Genomic DNA, 19,704 nt, shown 5'->3' with positions numbered 1-19,704 from the left:
CGGGCCGAATTGCTCTGATCCCTCGGGGGAAAGAGAAAACGCTCAGAAGCCGTCTGTTAAAGTGAGCGACTCTTATTGTGCGGTACGGACCGCCGCTGCTGAAGTGTGTGTGTGTGTGTGTGTGTGTGTGTGTGTGTGCTGAATGATTCAAGTCGGTGCGCTTCTGAACGCATCTGCAAAGGAGAGGACATTTTTCAGACTCAAAAACAGTCTCTCACAGACGAGGTCAAATCGTTCTCGCTTTATTCGTTACATTCACAATCCATCACCATGAAGCTTTGGAGCTCTGATTGTCTCCTGTTTTTTTTTTTTTTTTTTTTTTGTTTTTCTGAGCCCCGTCATTCATTCACACTTTTTCACCAAATCAGAAAATATATATATTTATATATATATATATATTATATATATATATATGTATATCTTAATTCACAGATAAATCCTAGAAAACAGGAAATGGGGAGAAAGAAAAACTGTTCAGATCAAAGCTAAAATGGACGACATGGTCAGCAGAATAACATGTTCTATAAAACCCTTCGCTTTTAGTCTGATTCCTTGTTTTACTAAACACAAACATATCCTGTTACCGAAGGTTCATATGAATAAAAATAAGAGTTGCTGATGGGAATGGGAGATTTTACTGTAGATATTTTTATACCGGCTTTCACATTTAAAAAAACAACAACAGAGGAACACAACATCATGACCATTACATGTTTCCACTAAAAAAAAAAAAAAAAAAAAAGGGCTGCAAATGCCTCTTTCAGACAATAGAGCACTTACAGCAAATCACTCCCAGGGAGAATTATTTTATAAAAGAATAACTAATACAGGGGAAAAAAAACGGACACATTTTTAATCTGAATCCTAGTTAGACAAGAAATATTTCCACACGTCGGCTTTGATCCGATTAATTTGCCTTCATCTCTATATAAATTACGCTGGACAGATAGTAGAAAATCTGATTCAGTGGTTCAGCTTTAAACCCTTTTACACAAATGATGCGATTACCCAAACGTCACCGTTTCGTACAAAACCCGAAGGACCCAAAAATTTTCAAAATTACTTCAATTTCACATTATGAAATGACAATCTACAAAATAAAAATAATTTAAAAAACATAAAATCATCTCCTAATTGTTTTTATTGTAAAATGTACCTTTCACCTAAAGCCAGAACACAGTAAGTTAAGCTACCAACTTTATGGTTCACTTTAAAAGGCTCATATTGTAATTTTGACAACAAATCCAACAGGAAAGTAGCGATGATCAAGTTTCTAGATCAAATTGCAGCTCATAACATATTTATGTCATAATTTATCTACTTGGGATGACAAAGTCACAGATTGGAGACCTAACAAACCAGCAAGGCTGCTAGGGTTTAAAAGCAAATTCTGATTAGCTCAGTCGGCTTGTAATTTGCCGCATTAGCAAATCCCCTTGTGTGATTGCAAAGAATTAAATTCTGGCCGTATTCAGACTTGCTCCAGCTCTGAACATTGGTTTGATGCACAAATGCATCATCTCTCACTTTTTTCTACAAGCTGTGTGACTAGATTAGTCTGCTTATTACTTGTGAGCTGGACAGTGGTTGTAAGAAACATTACTCTTTTGAAAGGAAGCAGCTAAAAGTCTCAGTTATCTACACATAATCACTTAGTGTGCTTTTTTAAGGGTTTGATCGAGCTGCACTAACATAGCCGTGTTCTGAATAAACTGACTATTACACCATTCACACTCTGCAGGTCCCTCTGCAACTTGTTTTCACACAACACATAGCTTGGTTCTAAAAATTCACTTCAAGTTTACATCAACCACACTGGAATTTGGAAGGAAAGTCAGAAAACTGACTATCATTCATTTGGCTCAGACACTGAAAAAAATTGACGCTGCTCATTTTCTTGTGTGAAGATACAAAGGAAACCTCGTTAAAGCTACACATAGTTTTATATTTATGTTATTTGGGTAACTTTATACAAATAACACCCAATTGCAGTTCATTTATGTTTTCTGAACATGATGACATTTTCCCTTTAAAGTACAAAAGAGTGTATTCAAAGCTTAGTCCTGTTTCCAAATGTCTTCACAAGACTTCAGTGTTACACACACACCAACCTGTTACGTTTCTGAGTACTTTCAAATCATCTGTTTATTTTATTATCCCAATGAATAGATGCAATTAGTACATGTTTTAACACAAACTCATTCAAATACAACAGAAAAGTCACTATTAGCTGTTTTAAAAGGTGAGTCCTTGTCTGCATTTTCCACAAACATTTAAGAACATGCGCAAAGATGAGATTATCCTATAATGCATCTTTGGTGGGGGTTTGCAAAATGAAACAGACTCATCGACGCTCTGCTATTACAGTGTTATGCACCTTCAAGAAATACAACATGTTTCTTCAAATGTAAAATTACTTCAAATAAACAAACAAAAAACAATATGCGTTGCAAAACTTTAAAAATGAGGTCACCTGGCATATTCAAGCTCAACTTGACTTTTAAATATTCACACCCTTCTGAAAACATAAATTATAATGCTTTGTTTATGTTTGCGTAACTGTTTGTGTGCTTTCTTTGTTATGCGCCATGTAATAGAGTCAAACAAAAAATGAAGTATCGGGTGATTGGGCTGGTTGGAGCTTCAGAAGTGATCTGTACAGAATGAATATTTCATATTGCTGCCCTGTCTTATTCCGTCTGCACTGCCTTAAGAGGTATGCAGTGACACAATGATAATGCGATGGAAATGCAACCCTTCCTCACTACAAACAAAAGGCGAAAATACAACACAGCACCGGGAATACTAGATCCCTGATAATAAATAAGAGATAGTGTAGATTTAATGAACTCACACAAAATATGTTTTTTGCCCTGTTTACATAAGATTAAACCATTGTGGTAATTTGCCCCAAACACCTTTTGAGCTATTTGTTCTGCGGCTGCATTGCATTTCTCAATGTTTAAATGCCTGTCCATTCCTTCATTTACAGCTAAGCCCCAAAATATTCCTACCAGCAAGTTCCTTTTGAAACTTTGGAGCTAGCCAGCCAGAGTCCCAACTCAAATCCGATGGAGAATCATTGGAGGAAGCTAAAGATTTGGGTGATGGCAAGGAGGCCTTCCGACCTGCAAGACTTGAAGATCATCACTGAAAGGAAACGGCCAAAATACCAGCAAGGGATCAACTTTAGGAAGGGTTTACTAACTGTCATACCAAAAAAAAAGCTTCTATATTGTTTGATAACTTGTCATTGTGTAATTAATTTATTATTATTTTCTCAAGGTTGACACATCTATAACATTGTTGCCTTCAATCTTTCATTTTTTCATCAGAAACAAACTGCTTGTTGCGGGAATGAATCGTTTTGGGCTTAACTTTTTGTCCTCATAGCTTACAGTGTTAAAAAAAAACATCCACAGACACAAACCCAAATGGCTGAAAGCTGGTTTCATGGTAGTACACATTAGTCTAATATTCCTTACAATCATTTTTGCCATAGTGACACAAACACACAAGCACACACACACACACAACACCCACACGGACTCCCCATACAGACTCAAAATACCAGCCACGCTGTTGCTCCTCTTTCAACATGAGGCAGAGTCATTTCCCGACTCACATGTGCAACTCTTATGTAATCTCTAAAACAAGCTCCTTATAACTTAGCATTCAAGTCACATTAATGGCTCCTCTTGCCATGATGTAAATAAAATTACAGCTTAAATATGAGCAGACAACAGTTCAAGTGGATACGGTTTGACAGTTCAAGACCCCCAACAGGTTCACCTGCCGACCTGTCTTACCGGGCTTTAAGTCTACCTTCTCTCTCAATTTCCGCTCCTATATTTCAGATTCAGTTCAGAATGAGCAGCTTTTCACTGGTCGAGCAATGAAAATGTACAAGTGTGTAACCATAGAGCTTTTGCCATAGGCTGCGTCTTCACGTCGTCGCCCCACGTTGTTCGTACGTAGGCTTCGGTTGGGGCAAAGATGTTCTGGCTTGATTGAAGAATCCATGGCTTTAATATCAAAAGATTATGAATCTTATTGCAATAGCAGCCATGTTCACGCGTCAGTCTCCACTGCTGAAGCCTTCACTTCCACAGGGCGCGTTTGAAAGACGAGGTGGCCAGTGGCATTTAGGTCAAAAGCAGATCTGAACAGCACTAAACCAAGACGTTGGTGCTTCTGTGCAGATGTAGGGTATAACAGCAAGGCGCCTGGCTGAGAAATGGAGAAAAGTATCCCAGGGTGAGGCAAGAGAGGTCAAAGGTTAAGGAGGCACAGATTTTACACTGTATCTGGGCTCTGTCTCTGTGTGAGTCATAACAATAATGGGTGGCCAAAACTCAGCATCCAGACATCTATGTAATGTCTGTGTGACTCTGCCATTTCTCTGCTCTCTCTCTTTCTCTCTGCTGCTTAGGTTCTGGACTTTATAAAGAAGAAAGGTTAAGAAGGTGAACTCAGTGAGGGTCTTCGAAAACCTGACAGTTGATCCACAAGTGTCATTGTGTGTCTGAAGGACTTTAAGCAACATATATGCTAATTAGAGAGCAAGGAAACCAGAGCTGAAGAAAGGGAAAATAAATTAAAGTAATCGGATACAGAACTAGTCTGGTGCACACAAAGTACACTCTGTGCTTTACAATGGAGCAGATTATCAGTACCTTGTCATTGGTTCCAGGACTTACATCAACTGGTTTCCTTCAAACAACCACTTTCACCTGAAGCCACTGAGTCTAGCTCCAGTTTAGTCCTTGCTATTTGGTTTTCCATCACTTTTACTGTTCCACATACCAAAGGAGGAGAATGTGGTTGAAGTCGAGACGTGGTTAATCCTTTGTCTTTCATCAGTCAGAATTAAAAAGGGGTTTCAGAGAGAAAAGGTGACCCAGTTTACTTTGTTTTCCTAAATACAAATTTGACTCCGAAAGGGTTTCATGAACGACCATCATAGTCTTTTTTGGATCAGGATGAGTCGAAGTGTGCAGTCTGCTGGGCTCTGATGAGATTTTCACATTTTGCTTGAGAATTAAAGCCCTAGCTTCGTAGTTCCTTCACTTTGCTTCGCGGTAGATTTGGACTCTGTTCCTGAGTCTGGGCTCTGAGCAACAGAGAGCGCCGGTTGGCTGCGGTGGACCTGAGAATGCCGAGGCAGGGTTGTGCGCATGTGATGTTGGAGGGTGTGTGACTTTTGTGGAGGCCGATTCTGAAAACTTTGACGATGTCGCAAGGACTGGGAATGTAGAAGGATGCGCGTGTATGAGATCTCTGGCATGATGTACTTGAGGCAGTGCTCCTGTGCCTCATGGCTTATATTTACCGGGAGGTCATAGCCGACGATGTCGACTTTGTCGCTTGGCTGCCATGGACGGAGATCCTTGTTCTTGATCTCTGCAGCTGGGCGTGGAAGTGGCATTTTCCCACCAAAGCAACTTCTCATTAGTCTCTCTTGGGCCTGTCGAAGAAGTTGGACCTCCTTCGCCACACAGTCTAGACCCAGATCTGACAGTTTGAGCCAGAATGAAGCATTAAAGTACTCATAAAGGTATGCATCTATGGAATTCCAGGCACGGATCTTTTCAGGAAGACCTGGAGACAATCTCTTCTTGGAACTTTCCGTCCGCATGTTCAGCTTGACATACAGGACGTCCTCCAAATCCCAAGAGAGAAGATGGCGAAGAAGAATAAGTGATTCATCAAAGTATTCGGAAATCATCACTAGGGAGAACACTTTCTCAACCTCCGCAACAAAGTCATGTGCATAAGCCAAGTCTTTTGACGGACGATCTTTGTCTCCACCCAGGTCGAAGGTCAAGGTGTTGCGTGCGTACATAGACTCTACCTCTTGTGGCCTGTAGTAACGTGACGGCTCCGCTAAGAACGCTTCCAAAGAGCCATTCGGGACCCTCCTGAAGCTCATACAGTGTCGGCTGTAGTAAGTAAACAAGGACTCAAACATGGAGGCTGGTTCTCTCAGGATTGTAATGTATATTGTGTCATTTGGCATCAGGCGCTGCAATGCCGTCTTATTGAAGCGCATGTGGTTGGTGATCAGGTTTGGTCGCAGCGTGTGCAGATGGACGAAGTGAGAGGAGAAGGAACGTGGGTAGCAGAACTGATGGCCGCATGCTTGGACCGGCAACGCCACCATCAGGTTGTTGCGCTCTGCAAAACGAAACAGGATGTTCTGCATGGTGGTGCTGGCCGTTTTGTGTGTCTTCAGGAAGACGATGTTGGTGTGTTTCGGCTTTGTTCCTGGGGACTGGTGAGAGCAGCCAAAGCGGAAGGCCTCCATGTTCCTGAAGGAAAAGGAAATGCAGTTAGTCTAAAAACTAGCAATTCCAACCAAAAACAAGTGACTTTGGAGATATAATTCCACAACAACTGGAGAGAATAAGAGAGAAAAGTGAGGGTGTGTAAAAAATAAGAAAAATAAGTCATTGTTGCTAGCTTTCTGCAAAGCTGTTTAAAATTTTATGAAATCTTAAATTCTACAGTTCAGCATAAAAATTCAACTTTTCACCAAAAACACTTGCAGGACAATAAAAAAACCAGTGCTGTCTTTATACCACAAAAATATATGATCACAGATTTTTAGATGAAATATATTCAAAGTCATCATTTGATGGTTGTTGAAGTAAAACCTACACTTTACACTTAAGCGACTGGCATAGAACATTTTTAACATACCCTTTAACACAGGTAGCAAGTCTACCTTGTTTCTTTTTTTATTTATTTTATTTTTTCACATATTGTTGGTTTGTGCTTCAGTCCTTACCAGGTGAAGTGGCCCCCATGGTGCAGCAGAAGACTGACAGTACAGATGACAATGAGGACCAGAAATATCTTCTTCTGCCACTTCATTTGGCCTGTGGAAGAAAGGGAGGGCCAGTCAGAAGATTGACAACAAAAGCAAAGGAAGTGCGGGAGAGAGGTGAAAATTAAAGCAAGTAGAGGTGATAACAAGGCAAACAGCATGCCAAGTTTAAAAAGGTTGAGGCTCAGAATGGAAAGAGGACTGGGAAGAAAAGACCAAATTGGAAGAGAGAAACCAAATAGGAAGGAGACATAAACAGTCAGATACGCATTAGTTTAGCAGGAGTCATTAGCAGAAAAGTAATGTGATCTGGCTTTGTTTACTCAGCATTAATATGCTGAATTATACCATAATTACATCCAAAAGCAATAATTGTCACATTTCCTGTTACGACCTCTGGCTTCTTATCGGTCAGATCCTAGAAAGATGGTTCCATACACCAGGTTCTGAAGTCAAAGACTCAAGAGGGCAGGGCATGGAGAAACTTTATGCCGCTTGATTTATGCAGCTGTAATGCTAAGACACCAATGGAACCTTGGAAGATCTCCAAGCCTTTCCTTACAGCCTTTCACCTGCATAACAATGACTAATGTTCTCTTCTTGATTACACTGTCCTGCCACCATCATTGTCAGCTGATTACAGTAGCTCACCTTACATCTTGTGTATGGCACAGGTGTTCATACACTTAAAAAAAAAAACCCTATAGAATTTACTCCCAAAAAACCTCAGGTAAGAATTTACAAACAATCTGGTTGGGTAAATTTAGCCAAATATTTTTTTTAGTAAAGATTACCTCAAGTCAACAGCTTTGAAATAGCAAAATCTACCCAAGATTCCAGAGTACATTTTTATACTAATTACATTTAAAATGTGTGTAATAATAATGCTTATTTGATTTCATAACTGTACCTAATAATTAATCAAGTTAACCCCCAGAAATGGATTTCCATACAATAAAAATCAGACCAACCTTCATTTAATGAACCACATGCTCAACAAATAAAGTACAAAATATGTGCTCAATTTCAAGGAGCTTGAACTACGCCACGTGTTAGTAAACAAAATAATTGTAAAGATAAATATCTCTTCAACAGTTTTTTTTCTTCACACTGCTACCCAACTGGGCTGCACAATCATTGGCAATCAAAAGTCTAATTACCATTTGTCAGGTGCAACATGCTTTGATTCGGCTTCCAAACGGGACTCTGTTTCCCTCGATCACAATCCCATTCAAGAACACTTTATTTATCCCAAAGGGAAATAAAAATTTTGTTGTAACTCATTCAGTTAAATCATTATTGTAGATGGTGATGGCCGTTGGCAGGAAAGATCTCTTGTAGCGGACTGTATTCAGGAAGCCTCCGACTGAAGAGACTTGTTTTTCTAACAGTCTGGTGAACAGGACGTTCAGGGTTGCTCATAATATTCATGGTTTTATGTAAACTTCTTCTTTGCATCATCATCATCATCATCATCATCTCCAGTGGCTCAACAGTCGTCCCCAGGACAGAGCCAGCCTTTCTTTAACAGGTTGTTGAGCCTTTTTAGGTCCCTGGTTGTGATGCTGCGGCCCCGTCAGATGACGCTCTCAACAACAGAGTTATAGAAGACTGAAGGATCTTGGCTTCAGCCCAGTCTGCTCTGTTCTTTCTATGAGACGGCTTCACTGTTAAACACCAATCTAAATCAATATTGTACTTAATCCAGGCGGTTTTTGGAAGAAGTAATTCTTAGTTCTTCTTGTTAGGATTTTATTTGGGTTGTAAATGTATGTACTGCACTGACACTAGCAATTTAAAGGCCTGATAGAGAAAAACAAACAAACAAGTTAGTTAATTGTTAGGGAGCTTTCAAACCAACTAAAGCTGAGACTCAATGGTAAATGAAACTTGTGAAAATTATATATATTTTTTTCATTTATCTTCCTGCTATTTAAAATTCACTATCAAAGATCATATTTTTGAGTGCTTGCCAAAGCGCTGCACAAAGTACCATTGAAAACTGGTGATTTTAGTTAAATTCATAAGCAGCGTCTGCACATTGATCCTGCGTTCACTGCCCATGCATGCACAAAATATGTCGCAAAATGTAGAACTTGTAGTGAGTTACCGTCTGAAGTGCAAATGCCCAGACATCTTAAAAATTTATATATGCCTCAGGTGGGAAGCTTGAATATTTTTTAAATAGAACATTGCATACAGACAGCACCATTACAAAAGAAAAAGGAAAGGCTGAGTTGTGCAAATGACAGCTTTGATTCCCAGCAGGGTAGCTGGCCGTTCTGACTGTTAAATGTTTATCAGAGAGAAAAGCCTGGGAGCAGAAATTGCGTCTCCTGCAGCTTATTTTTACAGCTACTCTACTTTTGCAGCGACCCGGAGGTAAAAGTCTAACAGATTGTGCTCAGGATGTGTGGGGTCAGTAGAGGAGCTTCCTCACCCCAGACCTGTACGAGTCCTGAGTGGCGGGAAGGTCGGCGCTGATGGTCCCCTCTGCAGACCCGACTGTTCGTTGCAGTCCGGTCAAACCACAAAGTGATGGGAAAACTCATGAGAGACAGAACGGTGGCTGAGCAGAAGATGATGTCGCAGTAAGTGGAGTCTCTGCTGGGCCTTTTCCCAAATGGTGCAAATCTGTGAGGATAGTTCCCAAGAACCAGAAGTGATACTTGGTAGACAGTGTTGCTGAGGATGGTGAGCAATTCTCCTGAAGTCCGCCATCATCTTGAGCAGGTGGAGTTTAAATATTAACTATATACGACACTTACCTCATTAGAGATAGAAATGCACTTTTTTTTTCACTTAAATTTAATGACAAGCAGTAGAAACGAGTCAAAACTAACATCAATATTCAACTTCTACTTTATAGGCAATAAAATAGAAGCAATAAAATAGAAGAAGACACATTTTATATTGCGATAAATGATGATATTGTTGTCTCAAGACCATTTTCAAGCAATATAATGGTAACGGCATAATGATGCAAGAACACATTCTCAAAGATCACTAAACTTTAAATGCTAATGAACATTTAACACTGGAATTGGAAAACAAATATAAACAAACAAAATGAGTTATGAAGTCTCTGTAAACAAAACTATCCGTCAAAAAAAGGGCTAGTTGAGACCAACGCACCAGACTGAAGACTTTTACCATGCGGTTTTTGGTAGAAAGAGAGAGGAAAGAGAAAATTGACAAATCAAGCAGATGGAAATTATTGAGCCTGTTTTAATTTATAATGCTATTCATTGATTTATTGCTTATTGTGACAGGCATATTTATTTTAAAGAGTCAAAACTGTCTTTGAATTGAGTGTGTGTCACTTGTTCTCGGGGCTCAGTTTATCCACTCCTTTAATATACGGTGCTTTATGTAGGTGTAGAGGCTTTTCTTCCAGCTAATCTAAGGGATTATGAGAAAACAATGGACTAAATCATGAAAACCTTTGTTGTTGAGTTTTAACTGCAAATGTGGCTCAAAGTAAGCAATTAATTATAAAATAACGAGAAAACCGTGTATGACCAAGAAGATGGTATTTCTTATTGAATGTGACAGGAAATGTTTCTTTTTGAAGAACCTGCGGTGGGACGACTCTACGAAAGTAGGAGAAGTACTTCAAGGGAGTACAAAAAAACAAACAAAATGCTTCTTCGATTAGTAAATATAAATAATTTTAGTAATCAATAATAAAAGGAAAGTTTTGGGGGGGTAACGACTATTTTACACAGAATATCTTATTGCAAAGATTCTACCCCGCTTGCAGGACAGAAACGAATCATGAAGCTATCAAGACGTGGACGAATGGACTTGATAGCCACATTTTTGCTGTCACTTAGTTATTCAATAGGAGAAAATAAAAATGCAAAGCCTCTTTTGGAAAAATTACAGACGAAATTAATTGCGAAAAACTGGGCAGTGACTGCTGAACAGTCGATCGTGTTCGGCAGCAGCTTTACGCCGGGCAGGAGAGAGGCAGTGGCCGTTTCTTGTCCTCGGAGGAACTGGTTCGTAACCCTGTGTGTACGTGCGTCAACGGCGGTAGATTGTCTGTCAGAGAGTTAATAAGAAAAGGGATTCGAGGGGCTTTCGGCAGGCAGACCTTTCCCCCTCCGTCGACCTCATCTTCTCCTCCCTTCACCTCACCGCTGTCCTCTTCCACCTGCAGCACTTGGGGCCCTTTAATTAAAAATGCTCTGGAAGAGGACACCTGATCCTTTTGCTAGCAGGCTATTGATTTAAAGGATACAAACAAATAGGAGGGTGTTTCTTCATTGATCTGGTGATTAATCGAGGGATTTTCTAAAACCGATTAGTGTGGACGTTTTAAAAGATGGAGCTGATGCCCCAGGAAATGCAGAACTGTCCTCTTGTTTATTGAGTTTTGCTAAGTAAGAGTAAGCGACAAGGTGGGAGAAAATAATTTTACCTAAGCAATATAACGACATTCATAACCATTTCCGTCAAAACAACAACATGAATATAAAATGATCAGAAATAGAAACTATAGCTGCATAATAAAAGAATACTGTCAGGGTCTGTTTGTCCTCCCCTTTTTCTCTAGTTTCTTAGTTTGTTTTCTTTAGTTAGTTTTATTTCCACCTGTCCCTGGAACCACCACTTCTCAGGACATCCAGTAGATGTCACCCACGCTCCACCCCTGAGAAGTGGCCTGGTTCAACCCGGACACACACCTGCAGCTGGTTAGAGGCGTGGACATCCGATATAACGGCAGCTACACTCCGTCTCACCCGCCTGAGCGTTTGCATACCACGGTAACCATCGTTCCAGAGAGGCCTTCTGTGATTACTCTCGTCTAACCCCTTGTGTCTCCTCGTCAGATTCCGCCGTCTCCTCGTGATTCCCGGAAACCACTGCCCCCCGCATTCGTGAGTCCGTGCTGTGATCACCTCCCTCCTGTGTGATTCCCCGACGCTGCCGGTGTTGCCGGTCAGACGCCCTCCTGTGTGTGTGTGTGCGCGTTATCTCCCCTCGTCGATCCCTCTCCGGGATTTCCCCTTCGGGACGCTACGGGTCAGGAGGCCCACGCCCGAACTTCCCGGAGAATCGCCTGGACGGATCAAGTTCCAGGTCGGAGCTAGCTCGCCGCAACGAACTCGTTGCTTGCGCTCCGCATCGCCCATAATACCTCCACCCCAAGTAAGCTCACCTCAGTCACTTCCTGGAGAAACTCCACTGATTTCCCGCTAACCCTGTTTTTCCTGTTGGCAGTAGAAGAACCGGTCCGCCGATTCGGCTTCGCTACCAGCTCCCTGATCCTTCAATAAACCATCATTGTATTTGACTCGCTCTGACTGATTGTGTTCTTGCATGTGGGTTCGCAACCTTAATACCAACATGACAGAACACTCAGGCCAATTCATAACCTCAGCAGACGGGCGCTGTCCGAACAACACGCGCTAGTCCAGTCTCACGACTCCGCACTACGGGAGTTGGCTAATCGCCAAGCCGAGACTAACGATTAGAACTAACCACTTCTTACAAAATTCAGTTCAGCAGGCTCCCGACACTCAACCTCCCCGACTGAGGCTCCGGATCCACCAGTCCGCTCCATGTTTTCAGACGTCCGCCCACCGAGAGATTTTCAGGTGATCAGGAAGGTCAAGGGGTTTATTCTCCAATGCAATATCATCTTTAATCATTCACCGCAGAGTTTTTGCATGACAGTGCTAAGATTTCCTACGTTTATCCCTGTTGACGGGTCGAGCCCTAGAGTGGGCCGAAGCCCGGTTTTCTTCAGCCTCTAGTATGGGTGTACCTTCCCCGAGTTTTTGAAAGAGTTAAAGCAGGTGTTTTGTCAAGAGGCTGAAAAGACTTCAGCATCCCGTGAATTACACGGATTGAAGCAGGGCCAGAAGACTGTGTCAGACTTTGCCATCGATTTTAGAATCATGGCTGCTGCTTCAGGCTGGAACCCTGCTGCACTTAAAAGCGCATTCTTTCATGGGCTAAATGAGCAGATAAAGGACCAACTGGCTACTCTAGATGAACCAGAGTCTCTGGATGAATTCATTAACTTGGCCATAAGATTAGACAACCGGATTCGGTCAAGGATGAGTGAGCGATCCCGCCGCATCGCCCTTCCGCGCTCCGCACAGGTCAGTAACCAGTCTGCTGTCCAACCTCCACCCACCTTTCCCTCATCTACAGGACCAGAACCCATGCAACTGGGACACGCTAAGCTAACCCCAGAGGAGCGGCAGAGGAGGATGCGATCCCGGCTTTGCCTTTACTGTGGTGAACCCAATCATGTCATCGCTAACTGTCCAGTACGTTTAAACCCGCAGGTCCGCAGTAAGGATGGGGAGACTGCCGGAGACACAAGCAGTAAGATCTCGCTTCATCATCCCTGTCTCCTTAATCATCAACGAACCATATTCTTTATCAGCCCTCATTGACTCAGGGTGTGAACAGAACCTCATTAACTCAGACATCGTTGAGCAACTGGCAATTGAAATCGAGCCATTTCCAGTTCCTCTCCGTGTATCAGCCCTCGACGGAGGGAACCTGCCACAGATCACCCATCAAACCAAGTCAGTACGTCTACTCACTTCAGGTAATCACACTGAAGAGATTACTTTCCTCGTGTTTCCTGCCGCCATCCTTGGTTTCGACTGGTTAACCAAGCACAACCCGCACATAGACTGGGCCGAGACCAAGATTGAGTCGTGGTCCACAAGGTGTCACAGTACCTGCCTTCATTCCGCCATTCCTGTCGTCACTACACCTACAGAGCCAGCAGAGATCGACCCTTCTGACGTCTCCTCCATTCCCCGTGAGTACCATGATCTAGCTCCTGTTTTTAGTAAAGACAAAGCCCTGTCTCTGCCACCCCACAGACCGTATGACTGTGCCATCGATCTACTGCCTGGCGCCCCATTACCCAACAGCAAGCTATATAACATTTCTAGAGAAGAAAGACAAACCATGGAGGAATACATAAACAAGTCTCTAGCTGCAGGAATAATCCGCACCTCGTCCTCTCCCCTCGGAGCGGGGTTCTTCTTCGTAGGAAAGAAGAATGGCTCTCTCCGGCCCTGTATTGACTACCGTGGACTCAACCAGATCACCGTCAAGAATAAGTACCCGTTGCCATTATTATCCTCAGCCTTTGAGCCTGTCCAAGAGGCAACCATATTCACAAAACTAGATCTCAGGAACGCTTACCACCTCCTTCGCATAAGGGAGGGTGATGAGTGGAAGACGGCGTTTAAAACCCCCATGGGCCACTATGAATATTTGGTCATGCCGTTTGGGTTGTCTAACGCACCTGCTTTCTTCCAGGCCCTGGTGAACGACGTCCTGAGAGATCTCATCAATGTGTTTGTGTTCATCTACCTGGATGATATCCTGATATATTCCAAATCCCTCGCGGAGCACAAACAGCATGTCCGTCTGGTTCTCCAACGCCTTCTGGAGAATAAGCTGTATGTAAAAGCGGAAAAGTGTGAGTTTCACCGCCCTTCAGTAACCTTTCTAGGGTACATCCTCGAAAGGGGACAGATTAGGGCATCCGAGGACAAGATCAAGGCAGTACTCGACTGGCCTAAACCTGAGAACCGCAAACAACTACAGCGTTTTTTGGGGTTTGCGAACTTCTACAGGAGGTTCATACGCAATTACAGTCAGACTGCTTCACCCCTCACCGCTCTCACTTCCAGCAAGAGAGAGTACGTCTGGACCCCTCAAGCGGAAGCCGCCTTCGAGGAGCTCAAATCCCGGTTTGCACACGCACCCATTCTGGTCCAGCCTGACCCCAAGAAACAATTTATTCTGGAAGTTGACGCCTCCGACACCGGGGCCGGCGCTGTACTTTCCCAGATGTCTACCCACGATCATAAGCTCCATCCATGCGCCTTTTTTTCCCGTAGACTCTCGCCAGCTGAGAGGAATTATGATGTGGGCGACAGAGAGCTCCTCGCGATTAAACTTGCTTTGGAGGAGTGGCGCCACTGGCTGGAGGGCGCAGAACACCCCGTACTGGTCTGGACCGATCACAAGAACCTAACATACTTACAAGCAGCCAAGAAATCCAATCCCCGCCAGTCTCGTTGGTCTCTGTTCTTTTCTCGATTTAACCTTTCTATCACATTTCGCCCAGGTTCAAGGAATGTTAAACCCGATGCTCTATCTCGAGTTTATTCCCCAGATGACGCTGAGGTGGTCCCAGCTCCCATCCTGCCTCCCAGTTGCACTGTGGGGATGGTCACCTGGGAGATCGAAGACATCGTCCGTCAAGCTCAGCAAACCGAACCAGCCCCAGAGTCCTGCCCACCGGGTAAGGTGTATGTTCCGTCCTCTGTCCGATCCCGTTTTCTCCAGTGGATACACAATTCTAAGTTCTCAGGTCACCCCGGCATTAGCCGCACGATTGGGCTAATAAACAGACGGTTTTGGTGGGCTTCCGTACACAAGGATGTCAAGGAGTTTGTTTCAGCCTGCCCAATCTGTGCCCGGAACAAGTCCTCCAATCAACCTCCCGCAGCACTCCTACAACCACTACCCATACCTAAACGCCCTTGGTCCCACGTGGCTATAGATTTCGTTACCGGACTCCCAACCAGTAAAGGTATGACCACCATCCTCACCATCGTCGACCGTTTCTCCAAAGCTTGTCATCTTGTTCCCCTACGTAAGCTCCCCACGGCTGCCCAGACCGCCCTGTTATTAATTAAACATGTCTTTAAACTACATGGCATCCCGCAGGAAATCCTCTCGGATCGCGGCCCCCAGTTCATATCACAGGTCTGGCGTCAGTTCTGCTCGGCTCTGGGGGCTAAGGTATCGCTCACTTCTGGCTACCATCCACAAACCAATGGCCAGACGGAACGTATGAACCAAGAGCTAGAGACGACTCTGCGATGCCTGACCTCCACGAACCCCGACGATTGGGCCCAATACCTCCCATGGGTCGAGTATGCACATAACAGCCACATTTCAGCAGCCACAGGTCTCTCTCCGTTTGAAGTGGTCCTGGGTTACCAACCACCACTCCTTCCCTCTGACGAAGAGGACCTCTCGATCACGTCTGTACAACACCACATCCGACGAAGCCATAAGATTTGGAAGGACGCCATCACTGCCCTCAACAACACCTCCGCTACCAATAAACGCCTGGCTGACCGTCGAAGAACCCCTGCACCTACATATACAGTGGGACAAAAGGTATGGTTGTCCACACACAATATTCCCCTCAAGTCTATGTCTAGAAAGTTGTCTCCAAGGTTCATTGGCCCCTTTGAAGTGCTGGCAGTCATTAGCCCCTCAGCTGTACGCCTCCGCCTTCCCCCGTCTCTGCGTATCCACCCAACTTTCCACGTGTCCCAAATTAAGCCAGTGCTCTCCAGTGAACTTTGCCCTCCGGCCGAACCCCCTCCGCCCGCCCGGGTCATCAATGGCCATCCGGCCTTCTCCGTCCGCCGGATTGTCGCCACTCGGCGGCGAGGTCGGGGCCACCAGTTCCTTGTCGACTGGGAGGGTTATGGTCCTGAGGAACGTTCCTGGGTCCCTGGATCATTCATTTTAGACCCCTCCCTTATTAGAGACTTTAGGGACTCTCAACCCTCGTCCTCTGTTCGGCCACCAGGTGGCGTCCGTTGAGGGGGGGGTACTGTCAGGGTTTGTTTGTCCTCCCCTTTTTCTCTAGTTTCTTAGTTTGTTTTCTTTAGTTAGTTTTATTTCCACCTGTCCCTGGAACCACCACTTCTCAGGACATCCAGTAGATGTCACCCACGCTCCACCCCTGAGAAGTGGCCTGGTTCAACCCGGACACACACCTGCAGCTGGTTAGAGGGCGTGGACATCCGATATAAGCGGCAGCTACACTCCGTCTCACCGCCTGAGTGTTTGCCTACCACGGTAACCATCGTTCCAGAAAGAGGCCTTCTGTGATTACTCTCGTCTAACCCCTTGTTGTCTCCCTCGTCAGATTCTCCGCCGTCTCCTCGTTGATTCCCGGAAACCAGCTGCCCCCGCATTCGTGTGAGTCCGTCTCCCCGCTGTGGATCACCTCCCTCCTGTGTGATTCCCCGACGCTGCCGGTGTTGCCGGTCAGACGCCCCTCCTTGTGTGTGTGTGTGCGCGTTATCTCCCCTCGTCGATCCCTCTCCGGGATTTCCCCTTCGGGACGCTACGGGTCAGGAGGCCCACGCCCGAACTTCCCGGAGAATCGCCTGGACGGATCAAGTTCCAGGTCGTGCCCGGCATCGGAGCTACATACCGCTCGCCAACGAACTCGTTGCTTGCGCTCCGCATCGCCCATAATACCTCCACCCCAAGTAAGCTCACCTCAGTCACTTCCTGGAGAAACTCCGCTGATTTCCCGCTAACCCTGTTTTTCCTGTTGGCAGTAGAAGAACCGGTCCGCCGATTCGGCTTCGCTACCAGCTCCCTGATCCTTCAATAAACCATCATTGTATTTGACTCGCTCTGACTGATTGTGTTCTTGCATGTGGGTTCGCAACCTTAATACCAACATGACAAATACAAATCAAATTCAAAAATACTTACTTGATTATATGCTTATATTTATTGTATTTAAAAATACAATAAATATAATGGTAACTTCACTGAAGATAAATTAACATTTTTCTGTTTTCATCCATTTCTCCAACGTTGCTGTGACCTTTAGATTTTCGGTCATATAAACAAACGTGTTCTTTGACATCTTTCATTGTAGAGTTTAGAGGGGAAAAAATCTGATAGAGGTTGGGAACACATAATTAATGCGTTGAATAAAATAAATAAAAATAGAGCCATCTATTCTGTTACATTTTAAATGAACTGTATTGTCATTAAAATGTACGACAGGAGCATCTCCAATTTTAAGTCGACTTTAACACCTCCCCTTGTCTCATTAATGAAGCTGTTTTAAATAAAGTTCTTTGAGTTGCAGATTGGAGGAGCAGCACTGGAAACAAAGGGAGTCTCCTCTGTGCCTCTTTGATTCAAATAAACCCAAAACGGCTAAACGAATGTTACTAAGTCAGGAATTAATTACACTAATGTGTGTCATGTGAGGGTTTTGCCTTCAGCACTTCAGCAGCGTTGTTGCTACTTGCTGAAATGACATTATTGGGTTAGAATTAATGAGTGAACACATGTTGGTGGTAATTCAAATAACTTAGACTTTTTCTTTCTGCTGCTGTTCATGAACCACAAACTAATAGTGAGGATTGTTTTGTTTTTGCTTTGCTTCTTCCTTTTCTTCACACCTACGACAAGATGTCAGGATCTCATGCAATTTTGTGCAACGAGAGTCTGAAATAACAAACCCAGCTACGTCCATGCAGAATAGACCGATTAATGTAGCAGCACAACTCTGATCTCACATATTTTCACAGGTTATCAGAAAAGTGTCAATGTAAAGGGGAACTAACAGAAACGTCATGCTGTAGCCTAGTCCTTCCTCTTGTCATCTGATGACCTCTGAGAGCTTTCATTGTAAAATCTTGTGTAGTTTCTGACAAATCAGCTGTCACAGCACATTTCATGCTCCGTTACAGGTTCGGCGCGCACGTAAACATCACATTGTCTCCCAACAGTACATGTGTGATCATGAAGCTCCCATTTAAAATGTGTTCGTTCTCATTCCGACTGAAATAAAAAAATTTAAAAAATAGAGAAGCAATCAAACTACCCATTGAGCACGAGGGGCTCAGAATTATGCACACAAAGGTAATTTTTTTGTACTTCTTTTCTGCTTCATATTGAGAATATAGATTGCTAACCCACATATATATTCAATCAGAGTTTTGCACCTATTTTTCCCCATAATTGCTGCCAAGTTACTCCAATGCCTTTCATACCATAACATATCAATTTATTTTTGAAGAATTTAAACTTAATTCCATTTAGGAGACAATCCTGCAGGGTAAAAATAAAGAAAAGCCCATGGATTTTACACAGTAATTTGAACCTGGTAATTAGCACAATGACTGATGCAAGTTCAATCCTTCTCTTCTGCTGCTTCAAGTGAAACCACATTCCAGTGTTAGACTCTTTGCTTCAAGTGTTAATGATCAGGAGAAATAAAGTGCAGGAGTTTGTCTGGTTTTATATCCCTCAGGCATCCTGAGTTGGCAGACATCGCACCTAGCATAGGATCGCAGCCTTTTGTGTGATTGTCAGCTGACGTCTTCGCTCGCAGCAACCAGGACTCTCGGTTTGTGTAACAAAATCCCTGCAGCCAAAAGATTTCTCACACAACCAGATTTAACATCTGTGGGTGGGGGGTTGGATCTACTCAGTGCCTTGCACGTTTTGTCATGTTACAACCGCAAACGTCTTTGTGATGTTATGAGACAGATCGAAAGAAAGTAGCCCATAAATGTGAAGTGGAGGTTTGTCAAGTTTCTTAGAAATAAAATATGTGGTTTGCATTTGTCTTCTGTCCTTTCGCTATGACATCCCTACATAAATTCTAGTGGAACTACTTGCTTTCAGAGTTCATCTGTGTCTAATTTAACCTTGGAACAAATCAAAAGTGTTTCGTCCGGACCAAAATATTTATTTCATTGGGTGAGGCTTGTTTTCACATTGTATTTTTAGCAAGTGACCGGAGATGTGAGGCGAGATTTGAATAGAGAGTAAGGAAGGCATTGACCAGGCTGGTCTACTGCATAAAAATTTCTACAACTTCAATGAAGTTTGCGCTTGCAAAATGAAGAAGCAGAAAAGTAGGCAAAGGCTCAAAACTCTTCTACAAGGCACTTCAACACTAGAAAGAGGGAACGTATATGTTAAAAGTCCTGTGGTGGCACACTAATGCCAGCGCCCTTCACTTGCACAACAGGCAACTTTCTAGCAGAGTTGGGGTCTCCTGCGGTGCTGAGCACAGCAACAACTGGACAGCTGCC

The 19,704-nt window shown here is 43.6% G+C and overlaps 1 protein-coding gene across 2 annotated transcripts in view; it reads right to left on the bottom strand.

Annotated features, from left to right (window-relative positions):
- Positions 1-228: 228 nt before the first annotated feature.
- Positions 229-19,704, bottom strand: part of gal3st3 (galactose-3-O-sulfotransferase 3) — a 44,004-nt gene continuing 24,528 nt past the window's right edge. For both annotated transcript variants that reach the window (XM_008427911.3, XM_008427910.3), the window contains 2 exons: positions 6,791-6,881; positions 229-6,311 (listed from right to left, as the gene is read on the bottom strand). In XM_008427911.3, the coding sequence (XP_008426133.1) occupies positions 5,042-6,311; positions 6,791-6,876 (1,356 nt within the window). In that variant the 5' untranslated portion in view covers positions 6,877-6,881 and the 3' untranslated portion in view covers positions 229-5,041. The remainder of the gene's footprint in view (positions 6,312-6,790; positions 6,882-19,704) is intronic.

The sequence above is a fragment of the Poecilia reticulata genome, chromosome 18 (genome assembly GCF_904066995.2).
Source record: "Poecilia reticulata chromosome 18, P_reticulata-male-v2, whole genome shotgun sequence".
In the NCBI taxonomy this organism is placed as follows: Eukaryota; Metazoa; Chordata; class Actinopteri; order Cyprinodontiformes; family Poeciliidae; genus Poecilia; species Poecilia reticulata.
Note: the sequence above shows the minus strand (reverse complement) of the source record. Positions and strands in the feature narration are given on the sequence as shown.